This window comes from Manihot esculenta, chromosome 8, assembly GCF_001659605.2.
Source record: "Manihot esculenta cultivar AM560-2 chromosome 8, M.esculenta_v8, whole genome shotgun sequence".
NCBI lineage: Eukaryota > Viridiplantae > Streptophyta > Magnoliopsida > Malpighiales > Euphorbiaceae > Manihot > Manihot esculenta.
This window is the reverse complement of record NC_035168.2, coordinates 39,642,846-39,669,774: the sequence shown is the minus strand read 5'-3', so window position 1 is coordinate 39,669,774 and position 26,929 is coordinate 39,642,846. Positions and strand designations below refer to the sequence as shown.

Sequence of the window (26,929 nt, the reverse complement as noted above, 5' to 3'; positions counted from 1 at the left end):
TTTTAGCCTTTTTTATAATTTTAATTATATATATTATTTAATTTTTAAATTAAAATTAAAAGAAATTGACTAATAATTGTATTTTATAAAATATAAATATATTTTAATTAAATAATTTTAAAATAGAAATAAATTAGTGAGTTTTTTAAAATTTCTGGATTTAATAGTAATTTTAAAGTTTTTTGGATAAAAAAATTTAAATATTTATTATTTTTACATTTATATGCTAACTTTAAAATTAAAGATAATAAAATTAATTTTTTTTACATTTACTCCAATTTTAATCATTTGCTTTAATTAATTTTGATTAAAATATTTTTAATTCATCACGACACGTAGAATTATTTCTTAAAAAATTTATTAAATAAAAAAAATATTAGATAAAAAATCAAAATTTTAAATTAATTCATATTTATACTCAAAACTTTAAATTTTAGATAATAAAATTAAATTTTTTTCATTTTATCCTAATTTTAATTAAAAAAATTAAATTAAATCCAAATATTTATCAAAAAATTACAATATAATCTCTAAATTTTTATTTGACTAATAGTCTTTAAAATATATTATTTACTTTTCATTATACATTATAATTGATGAAACATCAATGTTTTCTTTTTCATTTCATTATTTACTTTTTATTTTTACTTATATATATATATATATTAATTATAGTTTAATAAAAAAAATTATAGTATAAAATATATAATATTTTATTTTATTTAATATTATTGATATAAAATACAGTTTTTTTATTCGAATCAGCAAATAAATTAATATATATCACAAATTTATTTATTATATAAGTGAGTAAAATAAAAATATTATATATCTCAAATAATTTTCAGAGGAGGTGATTAATATTTCTAAGATTTTATAAAAATTATGAACGAATGACTTTATGTATTAAAATATATAATATTTTATTTTATATTATATTATTAATATAAAATATAATTTTTTTATATGTTAAATATATATATAATAATTTATAATGATGAGTATAAACTTTTAATAAATAATATTTACTTGTGGTATTTTATGTAGTAAAAAATTTATTTATGATAAATATTTATTTAATATTACACATAATAAATATAAAATATATTTTTAATATAAAATTTTAGAAATTACATCATAAACTTTTCAAATTCAATTTATTTCTCTTGATTATAATTATGATAAATTTTAAAAAAATTTAATTTTATTATTCAAAATTTAAAATTTTAGATATAAATATAAATTAATCTAAATATTTAGATAAAAAATCTAATAAATTTTTTAGAAATAATCTAGACTAAAAATATTTTGATTAAATTAATTAAGGTAAATAATTAAAATTAAAATAAATATAAAAAATTCACTTTATCGTCTAAAATTTTAAAAATTAAAATATAAATATGAAAAAGTCTTAAATTGTTTATTTTTTTTTCAATCAGCCTAATTTAAAAAAAAAACTTTTAAAATTATTTGATATTTTGAATTTTTATTAAAAAATGTTAAATTTTAAAAGTAAATATCTCTAGTATTTATTTTTTAGAATAATATTTTCTTAATAAACATAAAATATTTATTTACTTTAATTAATAATAATAATATTATTATTATTAAAGACAATTTCGAATTACATTCCCTTTCCTGGTTGGATAAGAATGAAAAAGCATATCTCTCTCAATCTACATAATATGCTCGAAGTTGCAATTGGGCTAAAATGGATCTCAGGGAAAAATCAGCACGTGGCTCCAAATATTTAGACACCAGCAAATTTAATTAAAATAACTTATATTAAATTTAATTACTCTTAAGAAAATATGAAGGAAAAGATAAATTTAAAAACCTTGGAACTGGAATAAAAGATGCAACGGAGAAAAATGTTGAGAAGTAGAGCTTATATTTACTGAATTAATGGAATGGCTTTTTATTTTTCGAACATCTCCATTATCATCATCAACAGCGTTTACACTTTCACCAAAAAAACAAAAAAAAAAAAAGGAAAATTCTTACTGGTACAAACCCTCAAAAATGGAGTTCCTTCTGCAATGTCCTATAGACATCTTCAGTGATTGTTTATCTGCAATACGCTATAAATATTTGTCATTCTTCACTTGTAAAAAAAGATTAAAAAAAAAAAAAGAGGAAATTTTGGCACTCTGTTTGATCAACAAGAAATGAAATGTAACATTACTGATCCTTACACAATGGGTATATCAATCAATTGGGTGTTTGTCATTCTGCCGGGAAGTATAATGTGCAGAAAGCAAAAGCAGAGATAGGAAAGCACTTGCAACAAAAATGGCATCAAACCATCGGTGATAGAAATCGAACTGAATATCTCCTCCCAATACATCTGTTATGATCATCCTGCCAACAGATACCAATCTCATCACATAAACATCAACAACACCCTACAAGCAGTCTGATTATGTGGGAATCAGGTGCTTCATATTTACAATCATGTGGAGGTGAATGACTCATTGGTGGCCGGCTGATCCTACTTGTATATATGCATAAATTGAGTGTGTATTACATAATTGAGAAAAAAGGGTGATGTTGTCTCCAGCTGAACCATAACCTTACCTGTATTCATTTGCTAAGCTTTTCCTTATTAAGAGAATAGAAGAGACAAAGTACATTCCCATGATTTCGGATAGAAAAAGTACAACGTTACTTGAAGATCCACTCCCTACTCTGGAAACTGCAAAGAAAAACTGCACATACCCAAACACTGCAAGTCAATCACCAAGATAAGCTGCTTCTATTCTACTTTTCCATTACTCTAAAACTATTTCCCCTTGACCTCACCATCGCCCTTTATCTAGAAGCAGATTATGTCCACACAATCATGGTCAAAATCTTTCATTTGAGGCAGGGACACGGCAAGAGATGCCACATACAATAACTCCATTGAATTTAGCTCACCTCAACTAAAGGCTCCTCTGGCATTGAGTTTCAAGATCTAAAACGCAATTTTAGATGATGGTGAAAAGAATGTGTTGTTATTTTAGCATTTTACAGCTAAAAGATATCAATTTAATTTTTAATCAATTTCTAATACTCCCTAAATAATATATTTAAGAAACCAAATTTTCCAACAGTAGCTCTGGTAACAATGCAATACAGACCCTAAATTGGGATTGAGCTGAATTGAGCCTTTTTAATGTGAATCCAACACTTGCATGGACTAATAAAAGACAACCATCAAGAAGTTAAAGGAACTCTTGATTACTTGAACAAAGAAAAATAAAGAAGCAAAATTACCTTCATCAAATTTGTCAAGAACCCCCGAACTGATATAACGACCAATACTCCAATGAATAACAGTGAAATATACTGTAAAACAAAATAATATGTAAGTTTCCTCAGTTTTGACCAATATAGAAGGTTTCTGATTAGAAAGATTCAAATTTTTGAGATCCTAATTAGACTTGATTTAAGAGATTTTATTCTTATTATAAATATTTCTGATTTATGTTGATTCTTTATGTATAAATACTTAAACATTGTAAAAATCAATTGAATTGGAATAAAATAAAAAATTCCTCCCAAAATTCACGATATTAGAGCTTTTTTCCTGATTTTAGGATTTAAATTCAAATTTTCTCTTGACGTTTGTAAAACCCTAGATCTACTTTTTTAGTACTACCTCATCTAGAAATCTTTTTTCATCTTACCGCCGCCACCAGTAGGGTTGTCGGACCGTCGCCAGCCAGCCATCCAGCTCTGATGCCAAACAGCCACCGCATGAGGCTCACGGGCCCTCGCAAGATTCAACATCTTTTCCAGGCGCCGGCATGTGTGACGTTTTTCAGTGGTCTTTTTCGACTGCGATCCTTTCCGGCATACTCGCCTTCAAGTCGCGCCTCTGACCTGTGTGGACCCGTGACTTGGTTCACCCTTTTTCGGCATGGGAGACGTTTTCTGGTGGTTTTTCCGGTAGTGAACTTTTCCGACAGACCTGCTTTCAAGTCGCGCTTCTGATCTGCTGGAGCTGTGCCTTTTTCGCCCGTGAACAATAATTCTTTCTTCAATAATAATAATTTTCCACTGTTTCTTACAGAGAAAAATGGTGGTTTTTTCTTGAAATGGCAATAATTTATATAGGTTATGTAAAGACTTCTGATAATACTTTTGTTTCGTCTCTTGATTTTGCTCCATGGATTATTGATTCTGGTACAAATAGACATATGACGGGCTCCTCTGAAGGCTTCCTAAATTATCTTTCATGTTTACAGAAAGACACTGTTAGAATCGCGGATGGTTCTTCCACTCTTATATTTGGAACTGGTTCTATTCTTTGTACTCCAAATATCGAGCTACCCTCTGTTCTTCATATTCCTTATTTTTTTATTAATCTTTTATCTATTAGTGCTCTCATCAGAGCACTTAACTATAAAATTGATTTTTTTCCTCACAATTGTGTTATTCAAGACCTTCAAACTAGGAACAAACCGGAAAGAGGATCGACAATGGTAGACTACATGATGGCTTATACATGTTGGAAAACAATATGAGTTTGAATTCACCTCAGACTCTTTTTGGAAGAAATCAAGACGTCAACCAAGAAATCATACAGTAGCATCGACGGTTAGGACACTCATCCTTCTTTGTTAACAAAGAAAAACTTTATCCTGATTTATTTTCCAAGACTTAATGTGATTTTTTAGTTTGTGATGCTTGTGAGTATGCAAAGCATACAAGAACCTCTTATCCCTCTAGTAATAATAGGAGTACGATCTTTTTGTGACCATCCATTATGACGTTTAGGAACCTACTCAAATGGTCTCTTGCACTCGCATGACTTGGATTTATTTGATAAAGACAAAGAGTAATATGGTTTCTTACTTTCAATCTTTTCACAAGATTATTTATACTCAATTTAATGCTAAGATAAAAGTTTTGAGAACTGATAATGGTACAGAGTATATGGATTGCCATTTTTCTAACTTATCTGGAGTCTAATGGGATACTGCATCAAACAAGTTGTTCTTACACTAGTGCCCAAAATAGTATTGCTAAAAGAAAAAATAGACAGCTGTTGGAAGTAGCCCGATCTCTCCTTTTCATCATGAACCTTCCAAAAACCTATTGGAGAGATACAGTTTTAACCGCAACTTATCTCATTAATAGAATGCCTCTCAAAGCTCTTATCTTTAAAAGTCTTTTAGATGTGCTACAAGAGAAAAATGCTTATATTGTTCTACCAAAGGTATTTGAATGCACGTGTTTTATTCATACTAGGACAGGTGAGAAACTCAATCCGAGGGCTATTAAATGTATGTTTGTTGGGTACTCTCCCATACATAAGGGTTACAAGTGTTATCACCCTCTATCTAGAAAATACTTTGTCAGTATGGATGTTACATTTAGAGAGACTGAACTTTATTTCAGTATTACCCCATTACCTCTTCAGGGGAGGATAATAAGAAAGAAGAGATAATTCCTAGTCCTATACCTCTAAAATGTTTTCCTCTAGAGGAGACTACTGTACAGAAGGAGACTATTGGTAATCAAGAAACTATTATGATCACTGGTGACCAAATTGAGCGTTTGAATAAACCAGATTTAAAGAGAGATTCAAGAAGAGACAAAACAAAAGCAGAAAAAGCCATTGTACAACCTACTTAGTCTCATGAATCTTCCTCTTCTCCATCTGGTGAGTCATTCCTAAACGCTCTTCGATGATCTAAATAAATCAATTGCTCAAAGAAAAGGAGTTATCTTGCACAAAGCACTCTACTTCTAACTTCCTCTTTTATGATCCTTTGTCTCCATCTTATAGAGCCTTTACCTTATCTATTTTCTCTGTATCTATTCCACATGATTGGAAGAAAGTTTTTACAAATCCAAAATGAAAGGGAGCAATGATTGAAGAGATGAAAACATAGGTAAAAAATGAGACATGGAAGCTTGTCACTCTTCCACCTGGGAAGTAACTTGTTGGCTACAAATATGTGTTCACTGTGAAACACAGAGCAGATGTATCAATTGAAATATTCAAGGTTAGACTAGTGGCCAAAGGATACACTCAGACCTATGGAGTGGATTACCGATTGCCAAAATGAACTCAATCAGAATATTGTTATTTTGCGCTGTAAACCTAGTAATTTGATGTGAAAAATGCATTCCTCCACAGAGACTTGGAGGAGGAAGTGTATATGAAAATCCCCTGGATTTATTGGTGTAAAAACATAAGAAAATGTGTGCAAGCTAAAGAAGGTTTTATATGGGTTGAAACAGTCACCCAGAGCTTAGTTTGATCGATTCAGTAGAGCTATAATTTTCTTTGGCTATCAACAGAATGCTGATCATGTCCTATTTATCAGACATCACAAGAGTAAAATTACTCTTCTTATAGTTCATGTTGATGACATAGTAATGACAGGGAATGACACTGAAGAGATGACTCGGCTGAAAAAGCTTTTGGTTCAGGAGTTCAAAATTAAAGATCTAGGAAAACTACAATATTTCCTAGGAATCGAGGTTGCCAGGTCAAAGAAGGAAATTTTTATTTCACAGAGAAAATATATTCTGAATCTTTTAGAAGAAACTGATATGTTAGGTTGCAAATCAGCATAAATTCCCATTGAGAGCAATTACAAACTACAAACAGGGATTGGTGAATCAGTGGATATGGACAAATATCAGAGGTTGGTAGGCAGATTGATTTATCTTTCGCACACTCAACCAGACATAGCATATGCAGTCAGCTTAGTCAGTCAATTTATGCATGATCCTCTTGAATCTCACATGCAAGCTGTTTTTCGCATTTTGCGATATTTGAAATATGCTCCTGGAAAAAATCTCCTATTCTCTAAACACGGACATCTTCATATACATTGATTTAGAGATGCAGATTGGGCTGGATCCCTTAATGATAGAAGGTCGACTAGCAGTTAATGTATACTTGTGGGAGGAAACCTTATAATTTGAAGAAGCAAAAAGCAAAGTGTTGTTGCTCGATTAAGTGCTGATGCGGAATATAAAGCGATGACACAAGGTGTTTATGAACTCCTATAGCTGCAGATTGTTGGAGGAATTAAAACTATTGGAGAGGAACAAACTCCTCTTGTACTGTGATAATAAAGCTGCCATCAGTATAGCTCACAATTGGGTTCAACATGACTGGACAAAGCATTGATCAACACTTCACTAAAGAGAAGTTAATAGAGATTGATCGACACTTCCTTAAAGAGAAGTTAATAAATGGTGCCTTGAGGTTAGATCATATGACTTCCGACGACAGCTAGTTGATGTGTTAACCAAAGGGATCAGCAACAAGACCTATCATACCTTGGTTTACAAGTTGGAATGTGTGATATTATGCATCAACTCGAGGGAGTATTGACCAACATAGAACGTTCCTAATTAGGAGGATTTAAATCTTTGGGATCCTAATTAGGCTTATTCAAAGAATTTTATTCTTATTATAAGTATTTGTGTATAAATACTCAAACCTTGTAAAAATCAATTCAAATGGAATAGAATAAAAAATTTCTCCCAAAATTCTTCACTCAGCCAAGCAACGTGCTTCAAAACATTCTTTAGAGACACTCAACAATACTAACAGAAGATGCAGTAAGAAGTTCATTTGATTATGGATTTTGAATACAACGCCCCAAATACTGGTAGAGTTACTGTCTTGCAACAGCACTATGAAAATTGAAGGTGCAATTTAGAAGTTATTTTTAGCTGACCTGCGACAGTAATGCAGCATTGATTCCTATATCAAAGAACTGCAAGAATATGCTGATAGTCATAGTCACAGGATCTACTGAGCCAGCCTGTAAAAATCATATTGTTTAGAGACCATGATTACAAAATCAAAATGATTAATGGTTTGGAACTATAGGGAAAACAAAGTTGAGTAAGTTGAAACCATTTTTACCTCCTTGAAAATAACACTTTGCAAAGACTGCAAGAAGCAAATACAGTAATTAGTCATTTATTCTTCATACATGAGATTGAAATGAGAATACGGAACTAACTGGAGGACCAATCTAAAATTCCATTTCATTGAGGTAAAACTACAAAAGCATTGCCCTTAGTAGAATACTAGAATTGTGCTCAAAGCTTATCAAAAAGATTCTCATTCAAATCCATGTTACAATTTAGATTCTACATGTAGACACCAAGGAGGCATCAGAAGGAATGCAGTCTATAATTTCCACACACACACAAAAAAAAGATCTCTCTCTCAGTTTGTGAGGGGAAATTGGAGGAGCAGAAGGAACAACATATTTCTAATTTCATATTGACAATTTCTTTCACATTCCATAATAAACTTTCTCTGGAGTGATGCTAACATGTATCTATATTGTATTCTGAAGCCCAGAAGATCTTAAACACCAGTTAACTGTGGAGCAATATGATAAACATACCTTAATCATCTTATATACACAATAGACAGAACATGCATAGCCAAGTAGATTCTGCATGTGACCCCTCCAAGTCCGAGAAAAAGCAGCTGCTTCCTGCAAAGTAGGAACAAACCTGAGAGCTGGTTAAGAAGAGAATTCAACATTTTTTTTGTGGGGATTGGTTGGGGTGGGGGGTGGGGGTGGGGGTGCGGGTTCATTTAACATAAAACAGAGCAAATGCATATAAACACATTTGGCTTTACTAAATAAGAAGTAATAAACAAGTTCAAGAGTGTAAAAATATGAAAACAATTAAAATGCACACATATTATCACCACCTAATGGTATGATCATTATATCTTAAACAGACAGCAAAAGAAGATTTCATTTAAATGGCTTTAGAACTAATATAGGAAATATTGACTGGCATGTCTAGTGAAACTCTACAATACGAAACCAATTCTTCGTAGAGAAAATATCACATAATCATTACTAAAAAAACACTCTTAGACATGGATCATAGGAACAGATTTCATCCAACCCCCCTTCCCCCAAAAGAAAAAGAAAAGGGATTTTCAAGGAGATGATGAAATGTTTCTCGATTTCAAGGGTTTAATCAGACTTTAGACTTTATTAAGTTGCATTGAAGATATTCTAAAGTAATCCTTATTAGATAATCAAACCCTTGATCATTCTACAACCATATAACTCCAGCCTAAACCAATCCTCCAAAGACATCAATAACTTTCAAATTTTAGCCCCTAAGCTGCTAAAATATTGATAAAAGAGTTAAAGAATTAGACATATTGCAGCAGCATATTCTACGCAAATACCTTGGCTTGGCGAAGCTCATATATTTCCAGGAAAAGCTGCTTTGAAAGTTCTTCTAAAGCTTGTACCTCTGCTTCCATGATTTTAATATCTGGGGAACAAAAAAGGACAATATCATTAAGAATTAACAGAAGAGAACGGGGAAGCTAAAACAGATTCTTGACAAAATATTTAGAAAGTAGAAGCCTAATGCTTATATTGTGGCAGAAACTCTATCATGCAATTCAGCAATGTCAAAAATATTGAAAACTACAGAGACAATGTTAAAACCAAATTTCAAAAACAAAACGGAGATGAAAACAAGCAAACACAAGCCACTGGAAAATAATTCCACAAGTTTGAAGATAAACATTTACCAACAAAAGAACACTTTGCACATTAAAATATTTGATGTTACAGATATATATTGGATACTTTGAACACTGTAAATAAAAATTGAAATGATAGTGTATAGTTTCAGAAAAGAAAATGAAGAACTGGAATGCCAAGTGGTGACTTCATTAACCTGCAAGCAAAAGTAAATGCCCGCTGAAGATGAACGCAAAGTAGATGAATGAAAACGATCAAAAATCATATTTTAGGATCTGTAAAATGAATGATTGCAAGGAAAAAAGACAAAATAACAATAACCTTGCTCCTTTTGATCATCCTGAACTGATCGTACAACTGTTCCAACTATTCTTTTAAAGAAAGATCTCGCCTTCAAATTCTGCAAAACACAACCTCAAGTGAGTGGATACTAATAAATTGGGACCTGTTAAATTAATGTAGATAGCAACTGTTGGTTTGGGGGAAAAAAACTAAAAGAAGCAAAAAGTTTTGAGATTATGAAGAATAAGTTAAACTACATCTGAATTGTTGAAAAAGTGGTTCACACTTCACACCCAAAAAACGTTGAATCAAAGACATGGCAATAACATAAAAGATAAGAGACCTCCTCTGATCCTTGAATTCGTTCCATCTCCATTTGAGAAAGAATAATTTTCTTTTTCTTTGCAATACAAGTCTCAATTGATTGCATTAATTGCCTTTCCAGAGCCTTGATCTCTGATTCCTCAATTTCTCTATCCCATTAAGAATAAAAATTTGCAAGAAATTAGTAATCATTAAATCATACAAGAAGCAAAATATAGGGCACACATTTCAACTAAAGAGAACTCCATAAAATTCTATTAAATACAGCATAGTGAAAAGGACACAGATGGCCCATAACCCCCAAAATTCTGACAGCTGAATTTCAGATATTTCCATTGCTGCTGATTGAGATGCCATGATTGTAGTGCTGTTCTAAGTTTTCTTCTTAGTTGCTATAATTTAGGAAGTCATGTTTTAGTGATTTAGACATAATGTCGTTAGTGGGAAGTTGTTATATTTTCTATTCCAGAAGTTAAAGGAGGGTGATCCTCCACTATTGTTGTGGTTCCTTGTAAGCAGGAGACAGTTATCTCCATCCTTGGTATTTAAGCACATCAAATTAATAAAAATGGCATCAGAAAAATTTCCAAAAAGTCTTTGAGTACTTAAACTCAAGATGTTACCGGTACTCTCTGATGGGCCTGACAACTTTTCAAAACAGGTTGCAAAAAGAAAAATCCATCCTTGCCTTCTCCTACCTTGCCAAAAGACGCATTACATGAACCCATAACTAGATCCTATACAAGGGAACCTAACAAGATGTTATCTCATTTGTTTAGAATAAGCGTTTCCAAAAAATAACAAAGCAATAATGTTTGAATGAAAAATTGTCGTTTTATCCTTATTTCCATAGGGATATAAACTCCCACCCTTAGGATAAGAATGGATATAGGTTTTTTCCCCTTTTGATGGAAGGCCAATGTCTTAAGGGTCGAGGATTAGTTTGAGTCCATAAATACTTATAATTGCAAGGCTTAAAATTCATTTTTCTTATTAAAAACTAGCAGCTATGCTTATTTGGATTGTCAGATGCAATTGCACCTGGGTACTTGGGTTTGCCTCAGGAAGAGTAGATGTGAATTGTGAAGTCTAAACTCTTTTATTTACTGTTCAGTGTTCATGTGTTACCGTTAACTGTGGCTTATTTCACCTCTCAATTCCACCCTTTTATAAATCTAATTATGCACCTAAATTTCTACTACAACCAACCATGAAGGTAAAGCTGAGAATAACACAATGAAATGTATAGTTACACTAAATTAAAAGCAACAGAATGGGAAAAGAATGTTGACAGTTGCCCAGAAAGAGGCACATAATCATGGCATGTACCAACCTAATAAAGAGTGACAAATAACTGTACGGTAAATTCACAGCCCCAAAACCAGATAAAACAGCCATGACTGTCACCCCAATGACCCCAATTCTGCTGACAAGCTGAGGCATGGTAAAGAAACCTAAAGAGCAAAATTGAGATCAGTCAAACAGAAAAAGGTCAATGCATAAATTTTTTGAAACTCCAAAATGTACATATATAGATTTATCAAGTAATAAACATGAAACTAGAAAAATAAAGGAAGATGCACGAATGACAAGGTCCTACACGTACATAGACACTTAGCCTTGTCCTGACTTCCAGGATAAATGTGTTTTCCCTTCAATGTAGCAAGCTCAGCAGACATATAAAGGTATAACCACAATTCAGATTCCACATACTTAAAAAGAGGTTTCTACTATCACAACCTTTATAACGGTTTTGTGTTTGCATATTTTAAATAAGCTAATACCTTTAGCTACACCAGCTTTAACATTTCATTAATCAAAATCAAATTCATCTTTATCCACAGTCTGCTTTTCTGTTTTGATCATTTAAATCTGATACTTTCAGTTTCATTTTTAGAGTTTCAAGAGATGAACACCCACATATTTTCTTCCGTAGTGTGGTTTTTCAAAACAATAGAACACAATAAGCACAAGAATCTCATGCCATGGGAATGAATTTATGATCTATGAAAAATGGAAGATCAACAACAAACAAAACTACATTTACATACATGCATATATGCATGTGTCTGCATGTGTATAGAGAGAGAAAGAAGCAAGCAAATAACGGAAACAGAAACCTTTATCAGGTGAAGGCATTGGGAAGTGAATGCCCATGCGCCAAAAAGCATAAAGAAAGGCCAGCAAGAACAAGATGGCTCCAAGTGCAGCTCGTTCCTTCCTTACACCTGGGGTGAAAATCCAAGTCATATAAGAGTAGGAAAAACTGATCACCAAATAACTTCTCAACAAAAGCAATATATTTTATTTTGATCCCAGAAAGATGAGCAAATATAGCAAAATCATTATTTCCCATCTAAGGGTAAGAAAACAAATGAAAAACAAAATTGCAAGATAGTTTTCCACATAAATTGCCTCTTTAAGAGTCAGAAGAAAAAAAAAATCCTATATTAGGGATACCTATGAAGGGAGGGAGTTCCGACCGTACAAAATGTGATAGAAATTACACATATAGGAGAAATGATAAATATTTCTAAAGCAGCAAAGACGGGAAAAATCATCAAAGTGATTGAAACAGTATTAACCAAGATAACATACCATTGTTACAAAGCATTAGGTAGCAATGATAATAAGGTAACATGAACACCAATAACAACATCAAACAAAAGAGATCCACCTTCCAGTTAATCCATCTTGACCTACAGCCAAAAAAAGCAACAAAATTACTAGATATCAACAAATTAATTGCCCAACATCTTCTTCAAAAAGTTCACTTATTTCAGTTGTCAACTAGTCCTGAAGCTCTAATTTCCTCTTAATTCTAAAATTTTCTTCACTAAAATTCATTTTCTCCCATTTTCCTACATTTTTCTCAGCAACCAAAAGGTAATAAACATTGAACCAAGTAGCGAGAATTGGCAGAGAGAAATGGAAGTTACTCTTTGGAGAGGAGAGGGATGATCTCAAAGAGAACAAGCTGAAGAAGATTGCAAGAGAAAGCAAAAACGACGCTGAATATGATCTGAACTAACACTCTCTTCTCTTCATACTCTTTGTAGAGTCTCCGGTTCAAGAACCACAGCCCTGCGCAGCCCAACAGGCAAAGCGAACCAGCCATCACTACCGCCTCGTAAATCGCCACTCCCCATCCCATCTCTCTCTCTCTCTCTCTCTCTCACTGACTCACTGTATTTACAGATTGTTTGTCTACTGCCTCTGCTATCTCTTACAGTGATCTGAATCTAATGCTTTAGATTTCAGTAGGTTCTGTAAAGAAGAAACACACTCCTAAGTCCTAAATTTTGGGAATCTCTTCTCTTGATCTGTCTGCGAATGGAGTTCTCTTCCATGGAATGAAAACGAGGCGTTTCTTTGTGAACCAAAATGATTTGCGAAACGTTTCTGGATCTGTTGTTTTTGACACGGGCCTCTTTTAAACTTTGGGCTTAGTACAAAAAGGACAGGTTCGGCTTTCTATTGTGAGCCCATTACGAAAGCCCATGAGCCCGCGCGCTTGCTCCGATCTTTCGAATCGAGAACCTTCGTTTTTTTTTTTTTTTAAATTAACATCAAATACATACAAAAATAAATTAAAATATTAAAAATGTTAGAAATATTTTCAGAAGAAAATACATTTAATTAGTATATAGTAATTATCTATAAATTATTAACTAATCAATCAAACGGTGGGGGCAGGTCAACGCCCGCAAAAGGCGTAGGAAGCTGGATGACACGTGGCAAACAGAGGATGATCCAGGCAACGTGCCAAAAATTAAGCAGGTGACGCTGACGATGATGCGATCTGGGTGACAGGCCTTGTAGTTTGGAGAGGAGAATTATGCGATAACCATTTTTTTTATGTTTACATTTTTAAGGAAATAATAAATCAATAAAAATTGATTTATATGTATATTATATTAAATAATTATTAACGTAAAATCTTTATATCTATTTTCTAGTTGATTTATATGAAATCATTTAAAAAATTGACACTTTTATTTTTTTTTTCATTTTTCTTTCTCACAAAAATAAAATTACTTCCATTCACTTTATAAACCACTTTAAAAAATAATTCATTCATTAATTTATTAACATATTCTATTTAATATACATAAAATGATATTTATTATTCTTAATTATACTAATTATTTTTTAAAATTTATGTAAAATAGTGAAAAGCTTATATTTTTGGGATGAAAAAAACAAAATCGTTTACATTGCACGTTAGATTCCCTGACCACGTGATGCCTCTATCCCACCTTCTAGCTGTCTCGGGGCCCACTAGTGGTTGACGTCACTTCTCGCCTTTCCCGATGCCCACGCTCGCCGACATTAATTGCTTTCTTCTTTCCATTTTGTTTTTTTACGTGTGAGCTGTATTTAGTGTGTAAATTGAATTAAAATATTAATTTTTTTTATTTATTATTTAATCATTATTATTTAGAAAAATAAGTTCAGATTGCTGCCAGGATTATATAGAAAAGTGTCCCCGACAGTTTTAGCAGCAAGGACATAGACTGTCACATTACATTGTTTTCTAACAAAAGAGAAAATGATAGCTTGTCCAGTTCAAAGCAACATCCATAATATCTAGGATAATGTTAGCTATAAATATTAGGGCTTCTTTACTATTCAAAGCATTAATAATAGTGATTAAAAATTGCCACTCTACAAAACTCAATGTCTTTGGTTTCTCAATCACCACAGCCTGAGTTTGTTTTATTCCACAACTAAAATCTGGAGTTTGCAAAGCTTTCAAATGTGTGCATTACACAAGCATCTATGAGATAACTCGCAACAGGTTTAACCATGATTAAAAATCAAACTACATCAAGTGATAAACCGATCTTTTCGAGCTTCCACCTGTTAAATACTGTTACAATTTGCCAGGGCATTCTGCAACAGAGCCATCAGTCCTTGACATGCCGTCTATGTTATCTGTAGCAAAATATCAAAATGGAGGATTCAGAAAAGAGATGGGAATTTCTGAGAATTATAGTCATCGTTTCGAGTCTCACCGTGTGGTGAACGAGAACTTGGCGTGGACAAGTCGGATGAAGCCATGGGAGTGGATATTGAAAGGCGGGTTGTAGAGAATGAAGTTGGGTTGGATCTGTCATCTTCAAAGCCAGACCAAGAATCCCTGGTTTTAGGCCACTCATCGAAGAAGGGCCGAAGAGACTGGCCACCCTGCTTCACAAGCTCCCCAGTGGCAAATCCACCACTAAAAAATGAATGCTGGGGATAATCATTCTGCAACATTGAATTATCAGTGGACTTCGACGTGGGAAATGATGAGATTCTGGATTGCATCAAAGGCCAAGCACTGTCTAGCTGTGAGTCAATCTGGAGGCCTCTGTTGCTTCCTGAGGCTTCAGAGAAGAAACTATGCTCACCAACCTCGGACTTGAGTCCTTGACCATACCTGTTTCAGCATCCATTAAGAGAAATCTTCTTTTTAAAAACTGAGTTGCAACTACAAATTATAGCACAGACGATGCAAAATAACAAAAGCATGAAATTTAAAGAAAAGCATAAAATGAAGAAGCAAGCAATGAATGCTGCAGGATGAGGAATACAAGTAAAAGGAATTCATAATATTCATAGTCAAATACAAGTAAAAATTCAACATCCCCCTAATTAATGTGTTACTATAGTACTCTTTCTAGCACTTTTAGATTATGTCTTGCATGGACAAATTTTGTAATTTCAAATTTGCTGGAAAAGCCTAGATTCTATAGGAATACTTAATAAAGTTTACTTTTTTGGCAGTCAAATCCTTATACACCAGGACTAACTAGTTAGTTTCGCCATACTAGAGGGACTAAATAATAATTTTCCCTTCATTTTACTGTTCATAATTTACAGAGCTTCTCTTCCTGTCAGTTTCTCATCTTAGTTCCATGTTTTCACAAACCCTAAATTCTTGCTCATTTTAGCCTCTAGAAAACCTCAAATTTTCAGCATTAATTCTAAAACAGCTTTCACTAAAATAAATAAATCATTCAACAAGAAGAAAATTTGTTGTGCCATTCAAGAGGTCCAATATCTATCATGAAATCATTTGCCCTCAAAAAAGAATTTAAAGTACTTCCCGTAGCCGAGAATTGATGAAATGCATTATTGCATCAAGTGCTAAATACTTAGAAGAAGAAGAAGAAGAAAATATTCTAAGTTTTACAGAAGGAATTGATAGAGAAAATACAAAAAAATCAAGTAACTTTAAAATCTACTGCCATACAGGAATACAACAGTATTGAGATTCTTGCCTTTAGACCAACCGGAGAACAAACCGAATAAATTGTCCAATAAAACATTATCGTATCTAGTAACCACACAATTTCAACAACTATAAGCTCAATCATAATTAAGTTGCAATACCTGCTTTTCAGTGGCTTGTGTCCCACACAAGCTACACATATATTAACGTCTACAAAGTAAAAGAATGAAAGAGAAGCTTGAAAGATGGAATTCCATTGGCATCCCTAACAGAATTTTCATCTAGAGCAAGTATCTCAAACACGAATAAACCAAATAATATAACATGTTACATCTACCAATTGACAAAAGCAGTTTTAAGAATTTAATGAAAAAAGGTGAACAAGAGAGGAAAAAACAGCAAATAAATGCTAAGAGTAATATCCAACAATACCTGCATATCATAATAGCTTTAGCAGTAACATGTTGCAGACAGATATAAAGAGTGTAGAAATTTAGAAAATCTTTTTAACACCGCTTAATCGTAAAGAGATAATCAACGGACATTTTTTGAAATATTTAAGGCAGATAATCCTTCTATATAAATTTTCTGTAAAAACTGATAATCCACCCTCTTTTATCTTTACATTTCAACAGAAACTGCAAAGGAAGCTACCACTAGTTTAGCACACTCAAGACAATTCAGACTTCAGAGTACATGCCAGAATTATCTAACAGCAAAAAGGGAAAGCGAAAGCAGAGGTTAGAGACCTAAGAAAAGACAGAGACATAAGACTCGGCAAAGACAACAGATTTACAACTGTTATCAAGAGGGCCCATAAACCTGGCCTAGCTAAAAATTGAAAAGCTCATGCAGTTCATCTGCTATACAATCCTACCACACACAATGGGCCTAAACACTACACCTGACAACAGAATGAACAGATAAAGCTTCCCAAAATTTACTGCATACAGCAGGAAGTGTGAACACCGAAAAAGAATCAACACCTTAAGAACTTTATATCCATACATATTTCACATATAGAAAAACCATAAGCCTTTAACCATCAAGTACAAGGAAGTAAATAGTTTTGTTGCCTGCAGAGCGCAGACATAGCTTGAGATGCCAAAAAAAAGGGTAAAAATAACAAGTACACTCTGCAGAGTTTCCTATAGGAACACCAAAATTCAGGCAGAAACTGACGCTTCTTTTTATTCTGAAAATTGCAGGCTATCCTTGCACATATAAATGTGCTGTGTAGACCTACCCTTTTTATCTCTCTCATCTGTTCCTCTAGACAGAAACTGAAGAGAGCTCATAACTTTGCAACCATTCATGTGCTGAAGACAATTCCTAGTGGCTGTCAGAATTCTAGCATTATTTCTATAGATAAAGCAGAACTGCATGGTAAGAGCAAGGCTGACAAACAAAAATACATTCTGTTCTGACACTACAAAGGTCCTCCCTCTTGTAGACACCAGGGCTACAGAGGTCCTCCCCCTTGTAGACACCAGGGCCCAGAACCCAGAGCCTGACAGAAACTTGAAAATTGATTGTAAGGTTTCCACTTGCAGATAACAATCAACCAAAATCTACCATCTGCTACAAAATTTTACCCCCAACAAAGGAGGAATCTGATGTACACAACAACTGAACAGATTTAAATTCTCTACCATGAAACCAAAACCTGAATTATATGTTTATTCTTGTCCTTTCCTAAATAATACAATAATCCTCCTTAAGTAGCAATAGAGCTTTGCTCTCAAGTGGTCAGGCTTCAAGTTACTTCTGATTTCCTAGCCTATCCAAATAAAAGAACTGATACATATATATGCATACAGACAAGAAGCAATACCTGTAATCTTTGCTAGGGATCCCAAAGGGAACGGAGTCCATATTATAATGGGATTGGTTAGTTCCAGAACCAGTGCCCTGGAGATTACCAAAGGTACGCAGCGGAAGATTCTGGAAGCTTCCAGTCCCACTGCTGCTTCCAGTAACAGTCAGTGATGTCACAGTGGACGATGACTGTGTCATGGTTTGTGATTCCACAGGCTTTCTTGAACGGTTGCGGCCACGGTGCATGTGGCGCTCACAATACTTGGAGTCTGGGTATGCATCTTTGGAGCACCTCCATTTCTTACCATCAGTCCTCCTGCATCGTCCCGGCTCCGGGTCAACCTTCTTCCCATAAAAGGAGCAATATCCCACTGCAAAATTATGCTTAAAAGTGATACTATATAAAACAAACAATTCAACATTTATGGTGAGAAGAATCAGGAGAATGAGGACATGATAATTCATTCTGCTTAGAACACTATAAGCTTAATAATCGGTGTCATAATATTATATCACTATCAACTAATTATAGAAGAAGTACACTGCATCTCATCATCTAGTCATTAACAATATCACATAGACAACTACGAGAATCAGCTTAAAGCATGATGTTAAAAATTAGTAAAACCCAAAGTGGGAGGTGAATATAATTGTCAAATTCTGGGAATAAAGAAGACAACCAAGCAATGGTCTTAGCAAGAAAAGTTTGTGTTGAAACAATAATACTTTGACACTGAACTTTTTCTTGCAGAAATTAATGCAAAAGTGTCAAAATCTCCAGTCTTTGTCCCTAAAAGCTGATTTATATTGATCAAGTGTTTCCTAAACCATGATCCCAACAGTGATTTAAGTCAACAAATTTATGGGGCAAAAGGGTGTTCTCCATATATCTTCCGACATTGAAAATCAATGAATATAACAGCTCTCGCTTATCTATTCTCTTTCAAAAAAATAAAATAAAGAATAAAAAAGCAAGAGAAGAGTTGAAGAATAAAATCCAAGAAAAAGTACTATTTTCTTTCAAACTTGTTCTACATCTAGCCAATCGAAAACAACAACACAGAAACAGGAAACACACAAAGCAAAAGTTTTCGGAAGAACAAGATAGATTTGTTCGAGAAAAAAAAAATCACAGTTATTATGAACAGACCCCAAGGTTTGATTCCAAAAAGAAGTGAGAAAAAGAGATGGATACACAGAAAGATTCCCAAATCAAATCAAGCACCACTGGACTGAAAATTTTCAATCAAGAAACCGAAAAATCAGATGACCAAGGCAATAGAGACAGTTGACAAACACACAATGTTCAAACAATTAGAGAACTTGCTCACCGGTGGGATGGTGAAAAAATCTATGAGAAATGGACTCAAAGCTCTTTTGAATGGGTAGCACAAGATCAGGTGGCACAGGCAAACCAGCCATCATGTACTTAAAAATCAAAGCTTGGTGCTCTAGTTCTTGCCACTGAGACACTGTAAATGGAGACCTCATTGCCAACACCCCAGTCCCCAACCCCCCAGTGACTCCCCCCACCCCACCTCCACCACCACTATTCATCTCCACCGCCACCGCCGCCGACGCCACCACTTTCAACTACTAGTATTACTGCTACTACTAAGTATACCTTCCAGACCCAGAAGCTCAAACATGGACCAGGACAGGGAGGAGGGAGATGGGACACAGATCAGGCTGTGTCTCGACCATTTAGCACTGTATGCGAGTGTGTGTATATATGTATATGTGTGTTTGTGCGCGTCACAGTCTGAGTGTCTGAGTAGAGGTTGTTGTGTTGGGAAAAGGGAGCAGGACAGTGTCTTTGAGGGGATCCTCAAGGCCAAGTTTGGTCTGATTTTATTGTGGGGAGACAACGGCATTTGCATTTGCATTAATGAAGAGCTTCCAACTAATTGCATGATTATAAACCCAAAACCTTTTTCAGATTACAGAGAATTTTTGTGTTTTCACTTGGCCAATTCACTGAATCTGTTTTTGTGGGCAATTTGATTTCATTTTCTTTTTCCTTTTTTCCATTGGCTGTTGTACTTTTCTTTTTTCCTTGGCAGATTTTGGTTCAATGGCCTTGGATCCACCACTAGTTCAAGTGGTTGCCACTTGACCATGGTGTTAGACTCTGTTTATCATTTCTGTATTGAAAATAACAAATTATTTAAATATATATTTATAAAAATAATAATTTAAACTTAAAATTAATAATAATTTTCAGAAGATGTGATTATACTGACTAATTAATTTTGGGAGAAGTGGTAACTGGAATTCATGGATTCAAGCAAAGTAGCATTTAGACGTCAAAGGCTCATGATTTGTCCCCTAGGCGCACCCATTGCCAGCGAGTCTCCCCTAGGCTTTATCCGACAGCAACCACACGTGATGGGCCGGATAGCTCATCAGGCCCGGAATGAAAAACCAACCTAAAATATCAACCTGTAAAACCATTAGAAAGTCACCGGTTGCTTGCCGGGATGCAGGTGACATTGGAGGGCGGGGCCCATCAAAACACTGTCAAAAAGGATTGTGGGGTCCATAAATCCCAATCCGTATCATTGTATTGGATTAAAACCTATTCACAATTCATGGACCACTTCTTGATTTTATCACCGCTAACTTTCCCCAAGCCTTTCTCTTGGTTCGGTATTTTACTCGTTATTTACATTTAATTTTATATTATAAAGATTATTTGATTTTTTGTTTAAATTTTGCAGTGACTGTGGATAAAAATTATACAATTAAATTTAAATATAATTAATATTCAAAATAAAATATTATTAATTTAGTTTAATTTAATTTAAATTATTATAAATCTTAATTTATTTTATTTTTTAAATTTCAAAATCAACTAAACCAAATCAAATAGTATATGGTAAAATGACAAGCTTGTTCAACCATTTAAAAAAGAAAAATGAAGCAGCGAATTGACCATTCGTCATTCACCAAACACGGTTATCAGTTGGGTCGTTGTCCAACTCAATAGCAAAATAATTTTAATTTTAATTTAAACCTTTTATTCCATTTAAAAAATGCAATGATTAATTCCAGAAGTTAGCCCATATTTGTATTTTTTAATTAATATAAAACAAAATAAATATGACACAATATTTTTTTGTCTTGTACACTAATTGGAAAGTGACAACACAATATTTACTCGTAAATTTATAATATTTAAAAAAAATGGTGCTATAAATAAAAAATATTTATATATATATATGAATTTAAAATTTTTTACATTTGAAGATTTATAAGTACATTATTTTATTTATATAATGAAAGTGAAGTAATACTTAGAGCGCGTTAATGAGTAGTGGGCCCTCATTCACGTGTTGGTTAGGGAGAGGACAACTAATGTAAGGCAAACACAAAACCTATCTTTCTTTTTTTTATGATTTTTGGTTTATTAAGAAAAAAATTTAAAATTTTATCACTTTACATTTATATTTTAATTTTAAAATTTTAAAAAATAAATTAAAAATTTCACATTTATTTCAATTTTAATTATTTATTTTAATTAATTTTAATAAAAAAATTTATAATTTATATATTGTCAAATTATTTTTAAAATCTTTAAATTAATTCATATTTATATTTAAAATTTAAAATTTAAAAATTTAAAAAATAAAATTAAATAATTTTTTAACTCGACATGATTATAATTAAAAAAATTAAATTAAATTAAAAAATAATAATAAATTATAATATAATCCCTAAAATTTTATATTTATCATATTTTAATAACTTATTATTTTTGAAACAACAAATATTTTTTCCTACTTCAAAAATCACATGCTATGTGAGCCACCGTGGACTTCCATTTCGAACCAAGACTTACATACCTCAGTTAATTTATTAAAAAAATGTACTAAATGAAATTGAATCCTAATATTTTATATTAAAAAAAGATTTGGACTGTGAAATCCAATAAAATCGCGGTTTTGATCCGAAAGTAAATCAGCAGTTCCAAATTGAAATTCAACACAAAACTAGTCAGAATCAAACCGAAATATGGTTAGGCAGCCATGGAGGAGGAAGGGGAGACTGTGTATAAAGATATAAAGATGATGGAGACCAAAACTTACCATATTCTCCATATGGAAACTTGACTGTGAGGAAAGCAAGAAGTGAAAGGTGGTTGTTGATGTGATGGAGTCTTCTTTTATCATTTTTCTTTTGGTGTTGAGAATGGGAGGCAGCCACCAACATTATATGTGGGCATCCCATCATCAACAATTCACTTCAATAGCTGGATTCTACTATTTCCCCCCCCAGCTTTCAACAACGACATTTCTACATCATTTCTCACATTCATTTTCCCAATATTTTATTACTACATAACTGTCGTTTTAAAATATTTGTACCCAAAATTATATACCACTCTTAAAATTTTAAAATATTTATTTTTTATTTTTTATATATATCATTAGTAATTTTTAAATAATTTAATATTAAAAAAATAATTATTGGGTTATGGCTTAGCTGGCATCAAATATCCGGTCTACAATCTTGTGGCCACACAAAACACAAAGATGAGGATCCTCTCAGTGTCCGTACAACAGCAGAAGGAAGGAACTGAGGGAATGATTTGGTTAAAAGTAAACTAAAAACTAAAAAACAAGCAAATGCCTCATCTGAAAGCAACCATCATTGTATCTTCAAACTCTTTTGTCATACCAAACTCCAAAAATCTGACTCTCTCATGAGTATTATATGTGTTCAACCCAACCCATGTAATCTGTAAATCTACCAGACCATCCACATGAACATCATTGCATTTGCATATAGATATTGTCATGAGCTCACCACTATAAGGAAAAAAAAAAATAGAAAGCTTTTTCTTTTAAAGATTTCCAAATATCTTAAAATAATTTTGTTATTCTTGAAGATTTTTGGGAAAATTTTGAGTATTCTTGTATTTCACTCTTAATTTGTACAATATGTCTACATGACTATTTATACACAAAGAATCTATCTAAACAGGAAGCAAATAATCAAATAATAATTACAGAGATAATTAAGGATCCTAATCAAATCACATCAAATCTCTAGAATCAATTAGGATTAGCAAATAAGTCAACACTCCCCCTCAAGTTGGTGCAAAGATGTCACACATGCCCAACTTGCAAATCAGATTATGATAGATCTTGTTGTTAAGCCCTTTAGTAAACACATCCGCAAGTTGCTCAGTAGAAGTCACATGAACTAGGCTCAAGACACCGTCTGTTAATTTTTCTTTAATGAAGTGCCGATCAATTTCAATGTGCTTCGTTCGGTCATGTTGGACTGGGTTTTGTGCTATACTTATAGCAGCTTTATTGTCACAATACAAGGTTATCTTGTCTCTCTCGGACAATCTCAACTCTTCCAATAACTTCTGCAACCATAAGAGTTCACACACTCCTTGGGCCATTGCTCTATATTCTGCTTCCGCACTTGACCGAGCAACAACACTTTGTTTTTTACTCCTCCAAGTGACAAGGTTTCCCCCCACAACTGTGCAGTAGCCAGATGTGGATCTCCTGTCATCGAGAGATCCTGCCCAATCTGCATCTGTAAAAGTTTCAATTCGGAGATGACCATGTTTGGAATAAAGAAGCCCTTTCCCTGGCGCAGACTTTAGGTATCTCAAGATGCGAAGTACAGCTTGCATATGAGTCTCGCGAGGGTCATGCATGAATTGGCTGACTAAGCTAACAGCATAGGCTATATCCGGTCGAGTGTGTGAGAGATAAATCAACCTTCCTACCAATCTCTGATATCTTCCAATATCCACGGACTCACCAGTTCCTGCTTTCAGCTTGTGATTACTTTCGATGGGAGATTCTGCTGGTTTACACCCCATCATACCAGTTTCTCCCAAAAGATCCAGAATGTACTTTCTTTGAGAGATGAAAATTCCTTTTTCTGATCTAGCCACCTCGATACCTAGAAAATATTGCAGTTTTCCCAGATCTTTGATTTCAAATTCCTGAGCTAACAACCTCTTTAGTTGAGCCATTTCCTCTTTGTCATCACCTGTCACCACTATATCATCAACATACACAATAAGAAGGGTGGTCTTACCCTTATGATGTTTGATAAACAGAGTGTGATCAGCATTGCTTTGTTGGTAACCGAAGGACATCATGGCTCTGCTAAACCTGTCAAACCAAGCTCTGGGAGATTGTTTTAGCCCATACAAAGCCTTTTTTAACTTGCACACCTTTCCTTGTGTCTTCTCATCAGCGAACCCAGGAGGAATTTCCATGAATACTTCTTCCTCTAAATCTCCATGGAGGAAAGCATTCTTCACATCAAACTGTTGCAAGTCCCAGTCCAAGTTGGCCGCGCAAGATAACAGAACTCTGATTGAATTCATTTTTGCAACTGGGGCAAATGTCTCTTGATAATCCACTCCATAGGTTTGGGTGAAACCTTTAGCAACCAATCTGGCCTTAAATCGTTCAATTGTACCATCAGCTTTGTGTTTCACTGTGAACACCCACTTACAGCCAACGAGTTTCTTTCCAGGTGGAAGAGTGACGAGCTCCCAGGTCTCATTTTTAGCCAATGCTTTCATCTCTTCAATCATTGCTTCCTTCCATTTAGGTTCTGCAAGAGCTTTCTTCCAATCCTGTGGAATAGACACAGAGGAAATAGACAAGGCAAAGGCTCTATAGGAAGGAGACAAGGATTCATAAGAAACAAAGTTAGAAATAGGATGTTTAGTACAAGATCTGACCCCTTTTCTTTGTGCAATCGGTTTATCTAAATCATTGAAGCATTCAAGAGTTGTGGATAACTCACCAGAAGAAGATTCTTGACTCTGAGTAGACTGCATAATGGCTTCTTCTGCCTTGTCTCTCCTTGAATACCTTCTCAAATCTGGCTTGTCCAAACGACCAATTCTTCCTCCCTGATTGGACATCTCCCCCTGTTGATTAGAACTCAAACTCTCTAGTTGAACCATATTATCCGGAATCACACAATTTTGGATCACCTCTTCTTGCTCAGTATTCTCCCCCTGAAGAGGTGAGTGGGTGGTATTGAAGTAGGGTTCAGTTTCTCGAAAGGTAACATCCATACTGACTAAGTATTTTCTAGAGGGAGGGTGATAACACCTATATCCCTTCTGTGTCGGAGAATACCCAACAAACACACATTTAAGGGCCTTGGGGTCCAATTTCCCTGCCGTTCTAGTATGGACAAAACAAACACACCCAAATACTTTTGGTGGAACAACGTATGAATTCTTCCCTTGTAGAACTGCCAAAGGACTCATAAAGTCAAGGGTCTTGAGAGGCATTCTATTTATAAGGTAAGCAGATACAAGAACTGCATCTCCCCAATATGCTTTGGGTAGATTCATGGTGAACATAAGAGATCGAGCTACCTCCAATAGATGTCTATTTTTTCTCTCAGCAACGCCATTTTGAGCACTAGTATAAGGACAACTAGTCTGGTGTACTATCCCATTACTCTCCAAATAGGCAGAAAAGCTACTATCCATGTATTCTCTTCCATTGTCAGTTCTCAAAATTTTCACCTTAGTATCAAATTGAGTACAAATCATCTTATGAAAAGATTGAAAACAAGAAAAAACATCACTTTTAGCTTTAATCAGATAGACCCAAGTCATTCGAGTGCAACAATCAATAAAGGTGACAAACCATCGATTACCAGATAAAGAGACAGTTTGAGTAGGCCCCCAAACATCAGAATGAATAGTTGCAAAAGGAATTTGACTTTTATTATGACTCAAAGGATAGGATGTTCTAGTGTGTTTAGCATACTCACAAGCATCACAAAATAAAGAGCCAAACTGGGTTTTAGCAAACAAATCAGGATAAAGTTTTTCTAAGACAAAAAATGATGGATGTCCTAATCGCCGGTGCCATTGTATTATTTCCCGATTGACATCCTTATTTTCTCCAAAACAAGCTTGAGATATCGAAGAACCCGGATCACTCTCCAACATGTATAAGCCATCATGCAGCCTACCATTGCCAATCCTCTTCCCTGTGCGAAGATCCTGAATAACACAATGATCAGGAAAGAATTCAAGTTTACAGTTAAGGGCATTAGTGATAGCACTGACAGATAAAAGGTTGACAGGAAAGTGGGGAACATGAAGGACAGATGATAATTTAATGTTGGATGTGCAAATAACAGAACCTGTTCCGGATATTGGAGTAAAAGAGCCATCAGCAATTCTGACACTATCTTTGGTTAGAGAAGGGGAATAATTGAGAAAGCCTTTAGAAGAGCCTGTCATATGTCTATTCGCACCAGAATCGATAATCCATGGAACATTATTAAAAGAGGAAGCATTACCTGACTTTACAAAGTTAGATGTGGCACCAGAGGATGAAGAGGTGTCAATATGAGACAAGAGGCGCTTGAGACTCTGAAGTTCATTAGCGGAAAGAAACTCAGTCGTTGTTGTCTCCTTAAAAGGCTCCTCCACAGTTTCTGCTAAATTAGCTTGATTTCTAGAGGTACCTCGTTTTCCTCCACGACCTCTAGTGGGACGACCATGTAACTTCCAACAAGTCTCTTTGGTATGCCTCGGTTTCCCACAATAGTCACAGTGTAATTGATCTTTCTCAGAAGTAGGAGGCTGTGGTGTGCTCAAACTAGTAGTCAACCCAGCCTTTTCAACTGGTGCAGTATAGAGCATAGCATGTCGACGACTTTCCTCTTGTTGAACATGAGCGTGGGCCTCTTGTAGAGAAGGAAAAGGATTTCTTCCCAACACTTGGACTCGAATTGGATCATATTCATTATTCAACCCTGCAAGAAA

General features: G+C 34.1%; 2 protein-coding genes across 5 annotated transcripts; both read right to left on the bottom strand.

The window, feature by feature from the left end:
- Positions 1-1,858: 1,858 nt before the first annotated feature.
- Positions 1,859-13,511, bottom strand: LOC110621371 (GPCR-type G protein 2). 4 transcript variants are annotated; one of them, XM_021765633.2, is made up of 14 exons: positions 13,043-13,509; positions 12,702-12,802; positions 12,224-12,331; positions 11,437-11,557; positions 10,123-10,252; positions 9,819-9,897; positions 9,191-9,279; positions 8,379-8,471; positions 7,886-7,912; positions 7,695-7,781; positions 3,259-3,330; positions 2,578-2,708; positions 2,196-2,361; positions 1,859-2,081 (listed from the first exon to the last, which is right to left on the bottom strand). In XM_021765633.2, the coding sequence occupies exons 1-13, from the start codon at positions 13,255-13,257 to the stop codon at positions 2,208-2,210; spliced, it is 1,407 nt and encodes a 468-aa protein (XP_021621325.1). In that variant the 5' UTR covers positions 13,258-13,509; the 3' UTR covers positions 1,859-2,081; positions 2,196-2,207. The 4 variants fall into 4 exon arrangements, with proteins under 4 accessions (XP_021621325.1, XP_021621326.1, XP_043815062.1 ...); XM_021765634.2 differs by having other exon boundaries at positions 1,859-2,071; XM_043959127.1 differs by lacking the exon at positions 1,859-2,081 and having other exon boundaries at positions 2,196-2,494; positions 13,043-13,511.
- A 1,277-nt stretch (positions 13,512-14,788) lies between these two features.
- LOC110620525 (growth-regulating factor 4) lies at positions 14,789-20,187 on the bottom strand. Its single transcript, XM_021764298.2, has 4 exons — positions 19,473-20,187; positions 18,158-18,512; positions 15,122-15,528; positions 14,789-15,041 (listed from the first exon to the last, which is right to left on the bottom strand). Exons 1-4 carry the CDS (start codon positions 19,696-19,698, stop codon positions 14,980-14,982), a joined length of 1,050 nt encoding a protein of 349 aa, XP_021619990.1. The 5' UTR covers positions 19,699-20,187; the 3' UTR covers positions 14,789-14,979.
- Between the last annotated feature and the right edge of the window lie 6,742 nt (positions 20,188-26,929).